Below are 22,230 nucleotides of genomic sequence, written 5' to 3'. Positions count from 1 at the left end.
TTGCGACAACGCATATCTCTCTCTGCTTTTTTCCAATTTTCCAAACATAAAAGTGGTATACACTGTATACGGTGGTGAGCAAGTTTTAAATGGAGATGCAAAAGAGGAAATAAATTCATCTGAAATATTATTGTATAATTACGGGATAAGTGTTGTTTAGCTTGGTCGTCGTGAATAATGCCATCATTCAAGAAGTGAGTGTTCTTGACTACATCAATCGAAACCGCTGTAGCCAAGAAGCCGATTTTTCGCGAATATCAAAGTAAGGACAAAGGGTTTAGAGTAGAGGAAAGAGATCAGTATGGAATGTTTCGCATTTTGAACTTGTACATAAATCAAATTCACACTGACCTTGGCAACCATTCAACGTGCAGTTCAAATATGAAAAATGGTATATTTAATGGAACACATTTAACAAGGAGGTACGGTTATAAACGAGTCGTATATAAGATTGTATTTGCATTCCTTCGAATGAGTGACTTTTTTATTGCATCAAAAATTTTCCCTCCATACCCGTGTGAAAAAGAAATGACTGACTGACTATAACTTCAGTTGACTTTAGTTGATTGAATTTATATTTTTGTTCTAAGAAAATCACTTGGTCCCAAATGAAGCAACTTAGATTGACTTGTAACTTCAAATGATTTCAGTTAACTATGATAGACTTACACTACACTTTGTACTGAAATGTCAATCAAAGTAAGTCATTTTTGTCCCAAATTAGTTAACTGACTGCTCAGTTACTATTTTTTCACACGGGTATCTATCGAATATCGTTGCGTTGAAAGTTTTTTATATTATGCATAAAAAAAATCGTTGCTACCCCAACGAACAATTGTTAACGCAAATACATCCATTACCAAGCGTATGTAAACGGTTGAATTTGGGCCCGCATTTGGGTGTAGTTTCAGTCATTTTTAACGTCACAATGGAAGTAGAAAAAGAACAGTAAAAACAAATCAATTAGAATGATATAAAAACGATTATGAATCAATATTCAATATTTTAATAAATAGTGATACTCACCTACAGGAATTATCCTGTACTCTACCTACATCTATATAGACTATAGAATATAGATAGCCATCGATATCTGGTATCGATGATGTCTGGGAGACTAAGACCTCAACCAACTACAAATAACATACTGTTACATAAATTCTTTTGAAAAATAAAACATAAATTGCGGCTCTATTGATATTAATGAATGTTGAAGTTGACTCGGAATCGAGTTGGATACACGAGGTGTTGACGTGTGAACGCATCATGCAGCCGATGTCCAAAGAGTTCGCAATGCCCTGAAACAAAGAGAAAAAAAACACACACACATTACTATTGCATCAATTTCAATTCAATGAATAACATACCTCTGTACAAGATCAATTTTGCAGCCGAAATGTCACGTTGCCAAACTGTCTTCAGTACTGGAGAGTCGTCAACGGGGTCTTCGGGCACAAATTCATCTGTGTACTCGATGATACCGAGTTCAGCGTCGTGAATGATTACACCTCTGCGCTCTTCAACATTGTCATCCATACCGTTTGCCGCGTTTTGTTGCCAGTTTTTACGGTAGCAAATCACCTTAGACACAAAACCACGGGGTTGATTTGGATTCTGCACTGCTGCTTGTCGCATCGCTCGTCGCTCTGATCGCAACTTCCGCTTGCTCTTTGCCGCTACAATTTTCTCTGGTAGCTTCATTTTCGGCCAATCATCTTGATCGGGCATACACCATTCACACACCTTGACACGGTCGTTCAATGTACTCAATGGAAACGGTTCGAAACATCTGGCACACAATCGTGATGATCTGGCTTCGTTCACAAATCGTATGACATTGCCTTCCATTTTCTTGAAACTCTTCACCAATTTCCGCACGCCCGGGCATCGAACGTGTTTCTTGATCTGTATTGGTGAATTTGCAGGTGGTTGGGAAGCTCCAATGTTAATGATGCATCGTTTGCGATTTGTCTGTTGAGCAACAACAAAAACATTCAATTTTTTCCAAAGAAACAAAAATTCAATCGTAAATTCTTACCAGCATTGCGGCCACCTTGTCACTGACCCGATTGGACTCGATGTAATGATCAAAACTTAAACGTGTGTACTTTTCGGTTGTGTACACTGCAATGGCTTTCTTCATGATGGTGAATCGATGCCGTATGTAGTCACGCCAATTGCTTCCTTTTGGTGATGGCATTCGGTCATATCGCGCTCGGTTATTTCGATCACTCTCTTCGAACTGCCCAAAGGCACGAGTCCATCGCTCTCCCTTTTCCTTACGCACTCCTTCTCCGGTGCAATAATGATACTTCTTGCTGTTGATTGTGAAATTCATCTGTGAGATGGAAACAAAAATCGAACAATAAAAATTAAACAATGAAATGGACTCACATGACACAATCACAATAGAATGCATTCAATCGCTAACATACCTCTTTGCCATTATGAATTCGCTCTTTGTCATTATTAATTCGTCGCCTAACGGTTGCATTCCACGTCTTCATGCCCCAATCAATGCCCAATTCATAGACATAGAAGCCATCAGAGTACCGTTTACGCACCAAACCATCTTCCACTAACTTGTCGACTACGGTTTTCTTCACTGAGTACAGAATCGATGCCGATACACCATCGCTGAGAATATGTTCGAATTTTTTGTTTGCTTTCAACACTCGATTGATTTTCTCCATGTTAAAAATCATATTGAAATAATACGCTTGATTTGATTTTGACGTGACGTGGCCCACTGTATGTTGCCGACCATATTCATCACGCGGAATGGTACCGGTTTCGCACATCATACGATACAAAACATCAGCGTCTATTCTCACTGCCTTTCGCGTGTGATGACAGATTGGGATGACCACCAAATTCTTGATGTTTGGCAACGCAATGACTTGCACGATGTTGTCGTGGTGTTGTTCAACCCAGTTGAGGTGCGTTTCGATTTCCGATTGCATGATCAACCACATTGGCAATGATGAAAACCATGTATCTTCGTCTTTGGTGAATTTGGCGATATCATCGTCAGCTGGTCCACGAATGTCTCGAACGTAACGCAACAATCGATCTCGTTTGGCCAAGCGATTAGCATCACCTCTTGTTGCGTCATATCGTTTGATTGCCCATGACACTGCATTTGCCACATCTCGTTCATCGTATGTGTCCGGTAGGCCACGAATCCGGTTAGTGTAGTTCTGTCTGAATGCCTTCAATCTCAAGAAATACCGCAATCGTTTCTGTGCATGTGTATCCAAATTCGTCTTAACATTACGGCTATATTGTTGGAACAAATATTTCATCAAGTTGCCGAAGTAATCATTGTTTGGCCATGCGGAGCGATTCTCGATGTCCACATTCTCAAAGCAATGCCGGAACCATGGATCCATAATGAAATCGTCTTCCTTGTAGCGCCGCAACACAGCATAGAAGCAATTTTCGATGATGTGCATTCCATCGCCATCGTCGAAATATTCCCAATTGCCGGTGATGATGGCCTGTTCAGTGGCAGCTCTGACTTTGTTGAGGAATAGAAGCGATGCCAATTCAGATATTTCGGTGCATTTTATGCTGGTTTTTGTGATCCATGGCAGAATACGATCACGATATTCCGGTCGAACAATACTAGTGGCGGCCAACTTGATTGCAAAGTATGCTTTCTCCTCCTTTTGCTTGCCATCTTCAACTTTCCGCGGTTTCGACCTATTGCCACGAATGGCATGTGCCCCAATCCTTTTTCTGCCCATTATTGAACCCTGAAAAAATAGAATGAAAACACAAAAATTACTTTAGAACGCACTAGAAATGATTTTTTGTTGCTTCTAAATTACTTAATTTGAACGAAAAACGAAAAAAAAACAATCACTGTAAATCGAACAGTATTCACAACAAATGACTTGCCTTTCCAAATGTTCAGATCAATGTGAATGTGCAACCGGCATCAGTTTGACACATCAAGCTGAATTTGGTTGTGACACGAACACCGCACACCGTGATAAAATATCGAAACGCTCACGATATTTCGACAGCAGATTTCTTCCACAGGCTACGGATCAAAACTGTAAACAAACAAAAAAACACACAACAATCGATGGTTTGTTGATTTCGAAAATCACATGCACACGGTGGTATTGTTTGGTTCGATCACTCGTTCGATGTCACAACGATAACAATTCAAATGACTTACCCTTTTTCCCTTTTGCTGGCTGTTCAATATGAATTTAGTCGAACGAAGCAAAGATTCATATTTCATGACATGGTGAAATTGTGAACGGCGGTTTGTTTACAATAACAAACTTCAAAATGAACCAACACTAATAGCGGGAATATTCACTACATTAGTTTTGCCTGCCATCTCTGGACAATTTAAAACGTAATCGTTGAAAATCAGAAGAAATGAATTTGAAAATATACTCTCACCATTTAGTTCATTCTCTTTGGATCAATACATGAACAAAAACATGAACAATTTAAATCATAGAATTTTATGCTATTTTTGTGAACACTATTAATTGATACATAATTCTTTTCTCTTTAATTTAAAATCTAACATTTTCTCGTTCCCAATATTCATACAGTTGGTTTACACTGAAATTTCAGTCGATTTTGACGGAAAAAATGTCTAAAAACGTTACATCTTTTAACGTTAAAAATGACTAAATTGCGTTACATGAATGTTTCTTGCTACATTTTTTTTCCTCGAAAAATTCAAAAGATCTGAAGTGGGCATCTAAAAGCATGTTTTCCGTCAACACAAATGGAAATGAAGCGAACTAAAGTATACAATAACTTTAAAAGCAATCAAAAAATATATTAAATTTATTTGTAAATAGAAATTGTGTTCGTTCTTCATTTCAATGTTGATTGTGATGGTAAATCGTGCAACATTTTGCTTGAAGATGAGAGAGAAAAAAAAAAAGAAAATTTCGTAAGAAGGTAAACGATATACGATGGTATACACAATATTATTCATATAATTTTTTTTATTATTTTCTTATGCGGCGCTGAACGAAACTGTTGAAGCGTAAAGAAAATATTCCGTCGTCGTGAGTGCGTGTGTTAAATTCAGCAGAAGAGACAACCAATTTTGTTGACGTTGGGTAGGGCGAGAGCGCGTCTTTTGTATCGCCATTCTAGCAACAAAATTCCATATATGTCAAATGACTGGAGAGTTTGCTGCTATGATTTGATGTGATTTTCTTTTCTTTACTTCTCTCTCTCTCTCTCTCTCTCTCCCATCCGGTCCATGTTTTTATTCTGCGGATAATAGTCGCACGAAAGCATTGTGCATAAATAATATGTTGTGTGCTTGTGTTCAAAAGCAGCCTTTTTTTACACATATATTCGCATTCCCGCTCTCTATCTCTCGCCTAGATCCACGCCAAATCACTAGTAGCTAGTAGTCGATTCTTTTTTCGTCGGTATTTATTGCATTTTGTTAGAGTGCTTGAAGTGGCGAAAAGATGAAATAATAACTACACAGTCAAAAATAAATGTACACATTTAGGCGGAATTTCGACTGGTAGAAGCGCCCACTCCTACATTTTGCCTAGCAAATGGAGTTTCAGACGAAATACCGACTAGATTATAAGCGGAACTTCGCCTGTAGCTCAAATTACTAGCAGAAATATCGGCTTATTGGGACTTTAGCTGAAAAAACGCCCAGATGTAGACTTTAATTTTTTGCTGTGTAGAAGTAGCTGGAAGAGGCGAGGTGAGAGAGAGAGCGAAAAAAAAGGAAAAAAAACATAACATTTGCACAAGAAGCGTGCACATTATGCTAGATGCTATCGTTTATTTTATCTCCTCTTTCATCCATATTTCATATCCTCAACACATTCACTTTCTCCCCGGATTTTTCAAACGCTCACACACACAATGCCAGATAAGATCACATTCAAAATAAGCTGCTACCGCTAAAATACGTTGAATGATACGATATGTTTGCTGAAACGTAATATTTTATACATTCAATTTCGCCCTTTCCCGTATATTTTGTCCTTTCTCACTCGCATCTCGTCCGCTTTCTCATTCACTCACTCATTCTCCTGCTCTATCGCTCGTTCATTCGCTTCCAATTGAATATATATCATTTACAGTATTAGCTCTCTTTCATTCGCTTCGCTCACTCACTTATTCACAACGAACTGAATTCATTTCTCTCGTGTTGGCTTCTCTTTTCCTCGACTTTTTTCTCCTTCTCTCGTTCACATTTTCGCTTATGTGCACGCTTTATATGTGTGTTTGTGTGTACACGATAGCTACCTGCTCACGGCTTTGGCAGCCAGCGCAAAAAAGGAAAGTTGTTTAAATTTTAACGTGGAATTATCACATAAGCATCACCGTGGAATGAGAAAATCATCGCATCCCAGCTAAAATATAACGAATAAATTACGCAAAGCACACCGTTACTCCGCGATCGTTTGCGGTGTCGCGTTTCGATGGATTGGTAAATATTCATATATGAAGACGTGTTTTTATCTTTTGGTTTCACTGTCACTCTCTGGAAAACTCACCACACACACACACACACCTATTGTCTATCCGAGCATTTTCGGCTATTTACGTCATCTGCATCCAGTCGAATCCGGTTGCCACAACTAAATATTGTTATTGTGAACATAGACGTGCAGGCGCGCGTGTGTGTGCTTACGTTTTGCGAAAAATATGCAGGATTTCAAGAGTGAAATAATTCTCACTTTGCGTTCTTCATAATCCCCGAATATTAAGAGCTTAAGTTTTTGGAATGAATTGATAAATGCTTCCTTCTCATTTGGGTGCTTCTCTCTAGTCTCAAGATCAAACACAAACACCAAATTTAACGGCGAAACGGTTTCATTGCCAAGAACGTGCGACGAAGACGACCATTCTGCATAATTTTCGGTACGAGGCTGTCACGAATTTCATTAGTATATATTTTCTTTCAATTTTTTTTTGTTCTTTATTGAGCGTGTTCATTTTTTCGCGACAACCAGCCGAAAAAAAGTGATGTATTTAAGAGGGTCGCATATCGCAATTCAATTTGGCGAGTGGCATAATTTTCCATGTCATTAAATTTTAAGAGCGCATCAAAAATCAAAGAATAAACTTCGCAGCCGGGCAAATGAAGAACGCGCCGCGCGTTCGCGTTAATATTGCACGGGTCTAGGTCAGTAAATTTTTGTCGGATTTTTTGTTGGGTTCATTTTCATTTCAAAATATACCAGCTCGTCGCTGTTGTTTTCGTTGTTTTTCCTCATCCTCCATGAATGATCAGCTCATTTTCGGGTGTTTTTCTTGTTCCGGTTCAGGTTTCAGTTTATCTTTATCATTATTAATTCAAGAACAAAGAAAACGAGCCCAATAGAATATTTATTCAATACTTTTAGATGCCGAACCCCACGCATTTTGTTTTTTTTCTTTGTTTTTTCGACCGCTACACAGCAGCAGCAGCATGCTCAATGTGGCGAAACTGATATTATTATTGATTGGACCGAGAGAAAGATGGAGTGAATAAGAGAGAACGCGTAACGAAATCAGCGAAAAAAAACCGTCTGCCACAGGACTATAAACATGTCTATTTTGCGAATCGAATTGAAGCGGAAAGAAGGAATAAAAACTGAATCTCAGTTTCGCTTTCACTGTGGCATCATACGGTTCGCTGTCAATCGAATCACAAATCTGCAGCAGGGAGTGAGAGAGCGGGAGATAGCCAAGGAAACATTAGTGAATCAAATTATAATCTGATAGTAAAATTTTTTCCCTCGGTTTATTTGTTGCTTCTTCACTATCTAGTTTGTGTGTTTCCAATTGACAAACATCAAACCCCAGTCTGTGTCTCTATCATGCGTCGATTCGAATGGCATTTCACTTGCCACTTTGATCAATAATTTATATGCTAAAAATCGCTTCAAGTTTCCACAAGTCGTTGAAATTCAAATGCGAATCGATTCACGAGAAACAAAAGAGTGCACAAAGCGGAGGGAAAAATTATGGCATTTATATGTTCACGGATGAATGTTCAAACGCGCAATAATTACATCGTCTTTTGCAATAGTTTGCTTCATGACTTTGAAACCGTTGTGTGAAATGGAAAATGGCAAAGAACGACGGCGACACACGCATCGAATTAGTCATCGAGTTTGTTTGCTGTAAAGCGCATAAAACACCGGAAACTTGACAAAATATACAAACAAAAGAGAAACAACTACGAAAAAGTCACACAGAGAGATAGAGCGGGAGAGCATGGGTTTGACGTCGTTTCGAGCACTCGATCATTGTTAAAGTGTTTACAAATTATCATAATTATTATCATCAACTTTCGATAAGCTCTTGAAAGGGAGCGATACACACGAAGCAAATATTTATTTTATGTCTGTTGAGTTCTGCGATAAATGGCTTCCAAGAAGTTCCCTTCTTCTCGCGCTCCCACTTTTTCTCTTAGAATTAAATCGATGTGATTTTCTCATCGATTGAATAAATTGCAATTTATGCTCTTGAAAGTCTGGATTTTTACTCAATTTCAAATATTAAATTCTCATTTTGCTAAATCCACCTTGAACCAGCGTTTATTAATCAGTATTAAAGCAATCAATCGATGGTATCAAGTTCGGGTAGGATTTTATTTGAAACTATAATTACGGTATTACATATAGGTAATGGTACACCTAATTGAACTCGCATTTTCTCTTTGTGGCCACACGATAAATTTTCTTTCCGGAGATTTGCATAATTAATTCCATTCGAACGGATTAGCTTTTAATTAGACGATTGTTCCTCGATAATTTTCGATTTATTGCTCTTGAAGTCGTTTTATCGAGAGCTAATTGAATGTTCGAACTATCTCGTTGATCTGTCGATAACGATGCGCTAAGCCAATCAGCAATTTTTCTACTAAAAAATACAGCCACTTAATGAAGATGGCTTTGTTATTGGTGCGATTTTTTTCCTCGGTGCATTCTCTTAATTTCGTTGATTTTTTTTCCTCTTGCGTCGATTCTAGTTGTTCGAATATTTCAGGCCGGAGAACAGAATGAACGAGTTAAAGTGGCAGCTCTTAAGCCACTCAAACCTCCCTTTCTTTCTCTCTCTCTCTCCCGATCTGTCTCTTCCTCTAGACGATAATAGCACATTGCCGGCTGGTAAACTTTTCGCTTTCGTCGAATCCGAGACAAACCAAATTGCCACAAACCCTATAGCACATCGATGCAAACAAAAAGAGGACAGTTTGCCAAGAGCAGCAAATGCTTTTCGATGCAAAGCAAGATGAAGAAGAATAAAAAAAGAGAGTACGAGCACTAAAGAAAGCAGTGTGTTGCACTCTTGATTTATCCCTTTGACTCATCGTTTGCATTTCTGTTCCGCCTTTTCATCGCAGCGTTGAAGCCGTTTATCTCCATCCAACGGTTTACATACACGATTCAAGCTCATATGAGTTTTGTGTACGAAATGTTAGCCACTTATTCAATTATTTAATCGTTTTTCATGTGTATATTCTAGTTTGGAGTCGATTCAGCAAACGTCGACTTGTTCACAGCTAAATGAATAATAAATACCCGATAACATTCAATCGGCTACGCTTTTGCTGGCTTGTCTGTTTGTTTGGCAAGTTGATTTTCGTTTATTGGATTTCCTTGTGTGTGTGTGGGTGCATCCGTTTTTTTGTCTCCGTTTGAAACTCAATTTTAATTTAGTTATCATTATTTTTTTCTTGTTCATTCGTGCCAGCCATTTTCAATGAAACCGCAACCACTGGCTCGATGCATTCCCAACCATTCTTTGCCTTCGTCTTTTTTTCCAAAGCGATAAATGTCGATTTACATGAAAAATAGATAAAACGAAATGAAGAAAAAGTGATTCGAAACTGGTTGGAAAATCGGTCTTTTGTAGCGGTAGATTGTTCTCGCATTTCGCAAACAAAACTGTATTTCACACAAAAGCATGTTCGTCAGTTTTTTTCTGTGCGCGAGCGCGCTCTCTCTCTCTCTCTCGCCGCGAACATTGCTGAAAGTATAATTGAAATTTGTTGGCACAAACGACACAAAACGACCGGACTGGAAAAACGCGTAATTGAATGATAAAGCTGATGGAAACGTTTTCGTTCGACTGCTTTAAGCATTAAAATGTTGCATTAAAATGTTGCAAATATAAAGCCACAATCCAATTTCCCGAAAAGTTCTACTTTCACTTTGTGTCGACGATTTTTTTGTAGCTGCTGCTCGTTTTTGAATTCGATTTATTTTTCACTTCATGGAATGCTCAAGGAAAACTTATCGTCATGCTTTGGTTTGTGTTATTATTAACTAAATATGAATCGCTCGTGTTTTTTTTTCTCATTGAAATTATTCATCGTATAATCCTTTCTTCCAAGAAATCGAGATTGCAACATGAAAATATTCTTGGAATTCCAAATGCAACGTTTGATTCTTCTTATAGCATTGAAATGTTGCGCAAAATTGGAAGTTTTCAATTGGTTCTCCACCAAATTCAATGCAAGTGCGTATCAATGATGCGCCGTATGACGAAATGAAAATTAAAAATGTGAAAATAATTGGTATTTACTGGAACTTCAATAACCAAAAAAAATCATTTTGAGTAGCTTAACTTATTATTCGGTCTGCCATTACCTTTTCGATATTGAGACGACCGTGCTTGAAGTCATTTCAAGTTGAAATAAGAACCGATTTTGTTGAAAACATTGTGAAAGACGCAAAAACCGATGGAAACATTACCAAAGCTAAATATTGAAAATTATATTCGCCAGAACGGAGGATTACCTGACTCAAAATACAAAACAGGGTATTTTCCATTTCAAGCATGCCATTTGTATCTCTTATTTTCTAACGCTCTATTTTCTATTTCCTACAAGAACCTTTCAACTTATTGAAATAAATCAAATAGACAAGGTACAATAATTCTCATTTTCCATTCGTACTGCACGTTTCGTATGGATTTCAACGTTGGTAATCCGTTAGCTCAGTTAATTCACGATGTTTGTTTGTTTATATTTTCGATACTATTCTTGTTTATGTAATTTGTTATCTGCGACGATGCAGCGCCATTGATGGTATCACGAAGAGAAAGAGTGTGTGAGAGAGAGAGAAAGCAAATTCCATGCAGGCAACATCGATATGGCAAATAGCTCAAAGTGAAACACAACAAGAAATTGAATCAAACAAAGAGCATTCAATTTCATAATAAAAGATAAATTATTTATATCATTGCTGGTACTGTCTGAATGGGTGCTAGACGTCCTTGCACGTCAATGTTAATGCTTTTTTGCATGCCATTCCCAATCTCGCTCTTCTCATTCTTCTCTTTTTTTTATCAATTTATCAACAAATTAACTTGATTATGTTTATCATTGTGCACTTATTTTGATCATTTGAATAAATTACCATTTTTGCATGCAGTTGCGTTTTTTGTGCAATTTCCTGCACTGTGACAACAATCGCTTGGCTTTGCTTCTCGATTATTTTTTTTCTGCCATTTCTTTACCCTATCAACTTCTACATGACTAGATTTCATTTTGAACTGTGCACGCGCTAGTGGTAAGGTTAATTCGACAAGTCAATATTCGATAAGAGGAAAAAACGTATTAAAAAAAAACTCCCATCGAAATGTATTAGCCAAATTGATGTAGTACAAGCAGAAAAGTCAAAATATCGCAAATTTCGCAACGAGATCAAGGATAATAAGGAAAGACATGCCGCATATATACGATATGACGAGAAAAAAAACATACACTCACACAACCCCTAAAATAAACATTTCAGCTGCGAGTGAAAGAGAAGCGCACCATTTGAGCACCATCTCAAAATGAAATTTATATTTGTTGCCATTCGCCTTAATGTACGCGAAAAAAAGAACTGAAGAGACGAGTGGAGTAAAAAAAAACAACCGTATACCAGCGAAAGAGCAACATGCGAATCTGCATCCGATACACATGCTGTCAAATTGAAATCATACTTCCCTCTTCAAACGTTAAATGCTCTCCTCTCGTTGCTTTCCCTTTCGACTACTGCACTACAGCCATTCGGCGGATCGTTTCGTTGCGTGCGCTCAATTGTGGTGCGACAGAGTGTGTTCGGTTCAATGCACAATGTAAACAAAAGATCTTGTTAAACAGTCGTTCGTGTATTTTCTGCTCATCCCCCTTTGCTGTATATTTATTGTCGTAAGAGTCGTGTAGGGCGCTTTAATATGCTCATACGCGCGATATTCGTATAGAACGCAGTCGTTTCTGCCATTCTCATGAATATAAATAATGCCAAATAAAACATCGCATACAAGTGCAATGAATGGAGAGAAGCCCGACGAAGAAAAAAAAAACAGATATAAAAATCAAAACGGTAATAAAATTCGTAGCCGAACAAAGAGCAAAAAAAAACACGACGAAAAATAGCAGTGCAATAAATTCGACTGACTGCATTGCCACCAATTCTGCTGAATTCGACATTCAGACAATGCAATATCGGGCACAATATCACAAAGAATCAATTTTACGACATTGCAAGAGAAAGCAAAATCACAATTTTAATATAGTTTCAACAAAGAGACACTCTCACACATCCACACAAGCCCCATATATAGAAATACACAGAATGCAATTTCAGCTGAAGCCGCGCCAGATCGTGAACACATTTTCCGAAAGACTTTCTCTTTCGCTGGCTCATTCGTTTGTTCGATTGTTATTGGCTCAAGTTAAACATTACACAAATTCAGCTCTTTATTAGAAATATGAACAACGCCAACATGACCAAAGCAAACATGACAGACAAAAACGAAAGATGAAAACCAATTTAACGACGGGCGTAAAAAATTGCAGAATGTGCGCGACACGAATTTTTTTTCTCTGTCTTTTTTTTTGTTGTACTTCGATGTGCTCGAGAATTTTCACTCCAACAAAAATAGATTGTCGAAAGAGTGCTTTGGCACTCAAAACAGTGTGAACATGTACAGCATATTCGATATGGAAATATTTGCACTAATACTAAACACACACTTTGGTAAATAGACCAAGTACATCATGCTACCGGGTTATAAGGTAACAGCATTCGAGCAATGTAATAAAACCGTAACAAATCGCCTCAATTAGCTACATGTTTTAGACGATTTATTTAGAAACACAACCATTGCAAGTGTGGGAGAAACGGATAAAAAATGATCGATTTCGGTAAATATTCAATTGTTTCTTTCAACATTTTGAATCCTTATCAAAGAAAATTGATATGAATGAGTCTCAGTCCACCTTCTCATTTCGATTCATCATCATTTTGGAAAATTGAATTTAAATTTAAATTCCAAAGCACTCGAACGTTGAATCGAATGCACGAATTTGAATTCGGATCGAAATATGGGTCTGAAATTGGTTTTGCAAATTGTAAATAAAATGTGCCATAATTCAATTGGTCACAGTGTTGAATGGCAACGCATGAACACATCTGTGTTGATTGAAGGTGATATATTAGTTGGACCGGATTATGCTGTTGCCCGTATAAATCAAGCGGGAAATTTATTAAATGTCAAAAGGCCAAACGGTCAATAATTGACGTATGAAACGAGCAAATGGTAGAGAAACACATGGTATTTCGGTATCGATTTGTGTAGGTAACGACCTGGTTGTTTCATGCTGAAAATCAAAGTTTTTGGAGCGAGCACAAGCACAATTTTAATAAAGATGTGGTTTTGTTTGGTGAAGTGCATTATCCCTACAATTGGTAGCTACTCTTTTCGAATTTTCCCAAAATGGGCACGATATAATGATGTTCAACTACCTCGAACGAGTTAGTGAAAGAGAAATAGGTCATTGCAAAAGATTAGACCATGTCGAATAAACTGCTTAACTGCCTCGAGCTCGTGGATTCTTTACGCAAACGATATCGATACAAATAGTGCGTTTGTGCATCGTATAATGAACCAAATTGGATTGAATCTCATCGATTTCGATATTTGACCGACATTTCAAAGTGAATAATTGGAAATGCATGATGCATGAATCACCGACACCGGTTATGCACCATTTTTTTACTGTTGCATTTATCTCGGACTGAAAATCAAATAGAAATGATGGTTTGAAACACAACAAGGATTTGCTGTCAATTACAAAACCCTTCTCGTGGCGATTTCCCAAATGTTGGTGCATCAAATGAATAACAAAAGCTTGTATGCTTGAAATACCTTTCACTCATTATTAGTCTACGGCATATGAAGCTGATTTCACGTTCTATTTGTGTGATAGCATTCCAAATTGAATCAGAGAATTTCGGAAACAATTAAAGCCAGCATCTCATTAAAAAAGAGATACCGTGGCAATGAATAGTCCTCAATTTTAACGTAGATTTCGATCAAATTTTTATATCGTATCAGGTACAATGAAAACAATGACTTCCAAGAATTAATTAGTGCTTATCACAAAGGCATGGCTACGCATAATGTCACATTGATGACACGTGGCTGGTTTTGGGTTACAAATTGAAAGTGAGTCAACATGCAAATTTGCAGTCATTTATTGGTTTCTACTTGTTATGAATAAAATTGGCAATGGCTCCTATAACTCTTTCACTGGCTCGGAAACAAATATGATGCGCATGGAATTTCAATTAACTCAAAGTAATCTGAAATGGCGAGTATATGGTGCTTCGATCCTTTTGGGGATTCTTCGAAAAATGTTTATTTCCGCACCAGAGTGAATGGCATAATTTATCATATGGAAGTCGATATCGAGTGATGCTGATATCGCGAGGTGAAATCAAAGCAGAAAACAACCCCGATTTTTTTCTTCGAAAAACACGAAATGCATCCATCAACGGCATCATTTGAAATCTGATATGGAATATGGTAATGGCCGACGTGATATGATATTATCGTTGTTCCATTAATCAAATGTCTTTACATGACATAAGAGAACATGCATGTTGGCCAAATATTATGGTTACTCGACAATATCCAATTAAATAACAGATAGATGCTAGGGGGAAAGATCAATATTTTTTCCTCTGAATAAGCCTCAATATAACAAATAATGATAATTTGTAACGATTCCATGACCTTTTACAAATATTTAACCGATATTTGAATATTTCGCCGATATACCAATATTTCGTACTAAAATTGGTAAAGATATTTAGGTGAAGCGCACTTAAGCTATTGCTTAAGTATCGCGTACTTAAGCCATTGCTCGAGTACCGCGTACTTAAGTACTTATTTATCAGCAAACTTATCATGTCATTTCTAGTGTCATTTATTTCTAGACCAGTACTACGGCAATTAAGTACTATCTTAAGTACGCGGCACTTAAACTTTATCAATTGTCATGAACTAAACATAATTTCGTAGGATAATTCATATGTGATTGTTCATAGCTAGGTTTATAGAAAATAGTAATTAAAAATAAATGTAGATTCTGGTTTCTATTAATTTTTTATTTCATGCATAATCAGTTTTCGAAGATTCGTTTGATATAAGAAGCAGATACAGTAGAAGTATAGCGTTAGGTACAGCGCTTTAACCAAAAGTACGTGGCACTTTAACGTGAATTTAAACGAATTCGCTGATGTATTGTTATTTTTCAAAAATAAGCGTTTATCTGTATATTGGCAGATATCGGCGTACATCGGTCTCTATTGTTCTATATTTTTATGTTGAGTTCACATTAAATGTACACGATTGACACGAATATTCAATTTATTTGACCAATTCACACCAATATACCAATGAATAACGATGAATAACCAATAACATAGATAATAGCGTACGACCAATTGATCTTTCCCCTAGGATAGATGCTTTATGAAATTTTCCTCACATAATACTATTGAGCAATAAGGATTTGACATAAAGCGCTCATTGGTTTGCGGTATTAATTCCTGTGCCCTAAGAACCGCCAAGTGAATCGATTCACATTGAGACTGATTTTATTTTTATGAAAATATTGCGATTCGGTTTGTCAGTGAATTCGGTTTGTCCGACCATAAACGAGTTATTTGCCAATAAAATGAAAATTACCACACCAAACGGATTAAAGCGAAGAAAACTCAAGAGATAAATTAACAGTTGGAATTATTAAAAGATTTGTTCGGCTTAACAGCACCAAAAGTTGTTGGTGTTCAACAACCGAGCAAAATGTTCGGTTCGTTAATTTAATAACCACTAAAGTTTAGAAAATTGTTTATGGCTAGAGTGCTTATTCAACAGAACTATTTTTAAACTGTTTTGTGCTGTGCACAGCCAAAGTCATAAAATTGTGAAAAACTTTTGCGCATCAAATTGCTTTTGCTTGGTAATAAAAAGCACTTGAAATGTGATATATATTTAATCGAAGAGAAAAATGTACACGATCGATTAAAATGACTCATTGTTGCATGCTTTGGCGAATTTGAATTGGCGATTGCCATTCGTCACGTCTGATCAATTTCAAAGTGAATTCTTGATGTTGACGATGAACAAGGAGGGGCTGACAATCTCAAGTATTCAATAAGTAATTGGCCATTGTGAAGACAAAGGAAACATTACGCGACGTTCAAAGGAAGTGTCAAGAGCGTGAATAATGGTTAAATCGGTTTTTTATGCAATCAGACGACGACGACGACAAAAAACAAATAGAGAAAGAGAACAAAAACGTAAATAAATAACGTCTTGAGCGTTCAATGGCTCAAATCGCGTCCGTTATTTGTTTGCCGCCTGCCATTTTTCATTACTCAACGGTTCATTCCAAAATTTTTGTTGCAACAACAACAACAACAACAACAACAGCAGCAGTAGTAGCATCAGAGCAAACAATTTGATTTAGTCATGTTACGCTGTCAATATAATAATGTGATGTTATTAAAAACTAGTTTTATCTTTATCTGTCATTCGGCTTGTTTGCCAGTAGTCACTTTTTTTCGCCTTCTCCGTTCTCCTTCTTTCAATACACACAATTGATTCTGCAATCTATACGATTCATTTGGATCGAATGACTTCTGTTGTTAGGTGTAGATGCCTTCATCGTACCATCCTCACCCTTGTTTTATTTTTGCACTGTCACACACGACGCTTCGCAACAATGTGTACCGAGCGCACACAAACACACAAAGAGATAGAGAGCGAAAAGAGGGAGAGGTAGCGAGAGGGAGAAAAATTGTCAAACTCAAACGAATTGCAAAACTTGTGCAATTCTCCATAGTCAATATTTTGTGTGGTTATTTGCTATGAGGGGGAAAGTTTTAGTTTTATACACACACGCATTTATTTGTTGTTTTTTTCTCGATATCGTTTTTGTTGTTGTTATTGGTTTTTGTAGTTTTTTTTTTGTCCTCTTTGCTATATGACTTTTATGCGCTCACTGACTACTGATCAGATTTGCAATGAATACAAATCGTATAGAAGTTGAACAGTTCTGGCTGATCGACTACTGAATTCGTTAAATTCAAAGAGACAAATTGAACCGTTATCGAAACACAATGCCTTTATAAAGACATCATAACATGGCCTTTCAATTTTCCCCTTTCCACATGTCAACTATCCCATGCAGTCCATTATGTGTGTATGCTTGTGCATGTTCACAGTTTTGCCATGGATTTTATTTTTTGTCTCCATTCTGTTTCGTTATTACATTTTCATTCTCCGATAATCGTGTTGTAATACATTACATGTCTAATGTGAAAATTATTTTTCTTTTTATAGTTATTGTTTCGCTTGTTGCACACAATGTCACTAAAAATGCGCATCATTGATTGCGTGCCGAATGCCCGAATACCCTTAACGTCCTTACCTCTGCCTCACTTTCGATAATTGGTTTTATTTTTTATGACGTTAGGATTTTTGCTTGTTTTGAGACTGGTTCAGCACAATCTTTTATCACATAAATTGATGGGATTTCAAATGTACATGCGTGTGTTCGTTTTATCATTTGTTCGCCCAACACACACACACAAACACACACACAAAAAAGAAACAATCAAACCGAATCAATGATGACATCGTTTAAGCGAACCCATCACCGCCATCATACAGTTGGTTGGAAAGGGATAACGAAAACAAAACGTAAATCGAATGAAATTTTATGAACTGAAAACAATAATTTTCCGATTTATGTGTCTTGTTTCCTTTCTTCTAAACAGAACAAAAAAAAATGATGTACGTCTGCGGTGCGTCAAATACAAATACAAATCCAATTCAATTCACAAACATGCCATTTATTGATATTAACTTCGGTTGAAGCGAATGCGACGAATGCAATAAATAATTTGAATTCATATGTGTCATGTGGATTTCGTTGTCTTTTGTTCATATGTGCAAAAATCTGGTCGCTTGATTGCTATCTTACTTTCAGTGTCTTTGTTTGTTTGTGTCTCGGTATTTATTGGTTTGTCCTCGGTCCATTGTGCGTTTTCCACTATACCATCATCACCATCACCACCACAGGCCAGAGTAAAGAAATAAAAAGCACTTCGACTTGAGCGGTACTTTGAACGGTTTGCAATAAATCGCCAAATAAAAAATCATTGCTCGCTTTTATGGATATCAACTCGACAAGATAGGACATCACCGATGAAAACGACGAGCAAAATAACAACACAAAACCCAAAGATCAATTCAATGACGATGTATTAGTTGAAACGAATAAACAGCAAACGGCAAAACGGTGATAGCAGCAACAGCAGCATCGTCACCGCCAGCACATCAAAATCAATTGAAATGAGAACCCTCTGAGAATAGACATATTTATTTTCATTTTATATTATTGTATGTGCCCATGGAGCAAGATGCGAGTGTGTATGGTATGCAGTGCATACGGTGCCAAAATATTTTGGCGATATTGTGTCTCGACTCTTCACAATGAACATTCTATCGTATGTGTGTGTGTGTGTGTGTGTCTTTGTTGTTGCTTTCGTTCGATTCGTTTTATTGTACACTTTCTCAAACAAGCTTCGACTTTCGGTGGGGTCATTTTTATCTCGAATGTCGACGATATTTTGGCATGCTGTCTGGGATGAAAAAAAAGCAAAAGTCACCGAATTTTCCTTGAACGAACGTGCACTACCAAACAATCGTTCAATATTGCGCTCCGCATGAATCAGCAAATTGGGTTTGACTGTCGATAAAATTACGAGTAAAAAAAAAACTTGACTTTCCAGCCCATGCACTTATCTTATAAGCAATGAACTTTTTCTCAATAGCCATAAATCAATTTCCAAACGCTGTTTGAAGGCACACTCAAAACACCAATGGTTTTCGCATGAAATCCATTCAGATTTGGAATCTAATATTATGGCTCTCACATCGACTCAGTCAGAGAAATGTCGAATTCAATTTTGATTTCACTCTCAAAGAGAACTACTTGCGCTGTTGCCGGGCAGTGCTTTGAATGCAATTGAAATTTAATTAATTTTTTAGTATGAAAAACAAACGTTTTATGAAAATATGTGACTTTCAAACAGAATATGTGTATCATCGGCCATCAATGGAAAATTCTCATTGATATTAATTCATATTTTAAAAAAATCGATGCAAACCAAACTATTTTGTGTTTGATATGCAGTTTGATAATTGAACATTGTGTGCATTTTGGTGAATAACAAATGTTTTGCCTATTTTTCTACTTATCCCTTCGTCATGCTGAGTCCATCTAATCGTTTAAATTTTTTCCATTGCCTTTGGGACTATTGTTTGTTTGCATATTTAACATGTACAGTGCACATGTTGTTTCACATTTAATTGCACCGGATTTCACAAAAGGTGCACATCAAACGATTTTGAAATAATATTGAATCCGATTCCATCTATCTATGGACAGCGGAGAAGGATATTGATTTTGGAAAATGATATACGATTCGAAGTATTCGAATTATTGATTGGAACTTTGCGATATATAAACTATAGAAAACGTTCCTAATTTTCACCATAGCTTCCATTTCACCAAGGTATAAAATATTGATACTTATCTACATTTGCTGTGTCCAATGTCCATAGATTTGGTGTACCAGTGAATTTGCCTCGTCTTGTCACATGTCATTATATTTGATTGACACTTTCAGAATGGTAAATGTTGTTCTGCACTCATGTAAAGACCTCTTCTTATGCTATGGCATATATCCACATGCGTCATCATTTGTTGAAAATCCTTGTAAACTGTTGTATATGGATCTAAAGCACCAAAACGGAGCTCAGTTGAGTTGAACATTTGAAATAGTTCAAAATAATTCCGGAAAACAAGGCGAGTCCAACTCAAAATGAAAGTATTGAAACTATCAAAATTGCATTGGAGACTCATCGCAACTTTAAAGTGGCAATTCTCATCATCGAGTGCAAATATTGCGATATTAGCCATCCAAAGAATTTGTGTGGTGTGCTGACATTCGGCTTCTTTGTTTTCGAAGCGAGGGAGTTGAATGAGCTCTCTGAAACATTTGTACTGTCCCTCACGCATGCCGTAATGTTGATCTGGTATTCGCTTGGTGTTTGGAAGCGCAAGAAAATCAAACATCTCTTTCAACATCTACAGGACATGATTTGTTCAAATAATTAGTTAAAGTGTAGCTGAAGCACAGATACATTTTTGCATATTTGTTTTAACCTGATTTCATTTTAAACTGAATTTTATATTCAAAAGGACATTATCTGAAAGAGGAATATTCATAAACCAACGAAACCGTTGAAAAATGGTCAAAAAATGGATTTTTCATCATGATTCAAATTGTTTTACCATTAGTCACATTGCCTATAATTGTTTTATTGTTCTTGAAATATTTCAAGTCAGGTCGATCAACGGACTCATTCCGACTCGTTTATTCTGCAACGTGAGTAACTTTGATATCTTCTTTAAATGTGTTACAGAAAATTATTTAAATGATATTCTCGCTTTTAAGCATCCCGTTCGATTGGAAATCGCCATTTGCATATGCCATGGTTGGATTTGAACAATCGATGGCGAGTGTCTGTCACGTGCATATTGCCATCTGCGTTATGATTGTACTATAGTATATGCCAGTTTTTGCAAGTTTTTCACCAATTTCACCTTCGATTTCAATACGCATTTGAAGAATATCAGTAACGATGTCGAGGTGTACGATAAAAATGTAACTAATGCTATACGCTTGAAACTGATGAAAAACTTCACCGAAACTATGCAGTTTCATGGTGATTCAATTGGGTTGAGTTGATTTTCGCTTTGTTTTTTCTTTCAAATATTAATTGACTTTTATTTGAATTCTTGGCAGATTGGCACATGATTTTTCCGATTTGTTCAATGATCACATCATAATTTACTTATCTTTTTAAGTGTTGCGTATAAAGGGCTGTCTACCAGAGATTCATTTGGAATTGAAATGGGGCTACTATTCGAATGCATCAAAAGTGGTCATAATATTAGTCACGGGCATGTCCTGGCTATTTATTATTCGCTTTTTCGGTGACGAAGTGATCATCCATTTTGAAGCCAATAATGAATCCGTTCAGCAGTGTGCTTCGTACTTGCTCCCTTAAGAAATGCAAAAGTATATACCAATGATGATTCGATCGGCGCAAAAACCAATCTACATTGGAACATTCGCTCAAGTTTATTGCACATGTGAAGGTACCATTTTGCTTTTGTTTGCATTATTCATTTGATTCATTCATTAAATTGTAAAAATATGCGTCTTTTTCAGACTGTTTATGTTGCATTTTCATACTCGATAATATTACGTTCGTTTGAATGAGACAAGATTTACTTTGATGTTTATAGTTTAATTTTTGTGGTTTTTTGAAAATATGTTCTAGGCCCACAATAAAAGTGATTGATTACACAGCCCGACGCGTGTTGTTTTTCTACTGTAACCAGAGAGCGCATGCACCTATGTAAATCATACACATATGCATGCAATCTCCGACTATACACACGACGACGTTGCGCTAATTACGGCATTAGCCGAATTAGTCGCGACGTCGTGTGCATCCACACAGTCACAACACAACCTTCGACAAGGAAACTGAATAAAGAGAATTGCACATCAAAAGACATCAAACAACTGCGTTTATTTTATCAATGTATACTCCTCTTACCTCGCTATAATAAAAGGCAGTTGGTGAGATCAAATATCACAAATCGGTCAGGCGGGATCGAAAGCAATTGAAATTAGCTACAAATTGAGATATTTATCATTCCAATAGCCCGCACCAACTCCGAGAACGACACAAAAATCAGTTAACAAAAAACACTCAGCCAAAGTTACTCATATAAAATCTTGAAGTCGTTTTCAGTGGTGTGTGACTATGAAAGCAGATAAA

At 36.8% G+C, this 22,230-nt stretch overlaps 1 protein-coding gene across 4 annotated transcripts; it reads right to left on the bottom strand.

The window, feature by feature from the left end:
• Positions 1–1,025: 1,025 nt before the first annotated feature.
• Positions 1,026–4,605, bottom strand: LOC129573443 (uncharacterized). 4 transcript variants are annotated; one of them, XM_055453936.1, is made up of 6 exons: positions 4,190–4,605; positions 3,904–4,061; positions 2,436–3,758; positions 2,039–2,338; positions 1,368–1,971; positions 1,026–1,298 (listed from the first exon to the last, which is right to left on the bottom strand). In XM_055453936.1, the coding sequence occupies exons 3-6, from the start codon at positions 3,747–3,749 to the stop codon at positions 1,201–1,203; spliced, it is 2,316 nt and encodes a 771-aa protein (XP_055309911.1). In that variant the 5' UTR covers positions 3,750–3,758; positions 3,904–4,061; positions 4,190–4,605; the 3' UTR covers positions 1,026–1,200. The 4 variants fall into 4 exon arrangements, with proteins under 4 accessions (XP_055309911.1, XP_055309916.1, XP_055309934.1 ...); XM_055453941.1 differs by having other exon boundaries at positions 3,904–4,605; XM_055453959.1 differs by having other exon boundaries at positions 1,026–1,191; positions 3,904–4,605.
• Positions 4,606–22,230: the final 17,625 nt, after the last annotated feature.

The sequence above is a fragment of the Sitodiplosis mosellana genome, unplaced genomic scaffold (genome assembly GCF_009176505.1).
Source record: "Sitodiplosis mosellana isolate CC-2019 unplaced genomic scaffold, AAFC_SMos_1.0 Smas_scaffold_1, whole genome shotgun sequence".
Classification (NCBI taxonomy): domain Eukaryota; kingdom Metazoa; phylum Arthropoda; class Insecta; order Diptera; family Cecidomyiidae; genus Sitodiplosis; species Sitodiplosis mosellana.
This window is presented reverse-complemented; position numbering and strand designations above follow the sequence as displayed.

Excerpts from the sequence above, each read along its gene's own strand:
- LOC129573443 (XM_055453950.1), bottom strand. The coding sequence starts at position 3,749 with ATGGGCAGAAAAAGGATTGGGGCACATGCCATTCGTGGCAATAGGTCG. Across the intron at positions 2,339-2,435 it reads GAATTCATAATGGCAAAGAG|ATGAATTTCACAATCAACAG; the intron begins GTATGTTAGCGA and ends TCCATCTCACAG. Across the intron at positions 1,972-2,038 it reads ACAAGGTGGCCGCAATGCTG|ACAAATCGCAAACGATGCAT; the intron begins GTAAGAATTTAC and ends GTTGCTCAACAG.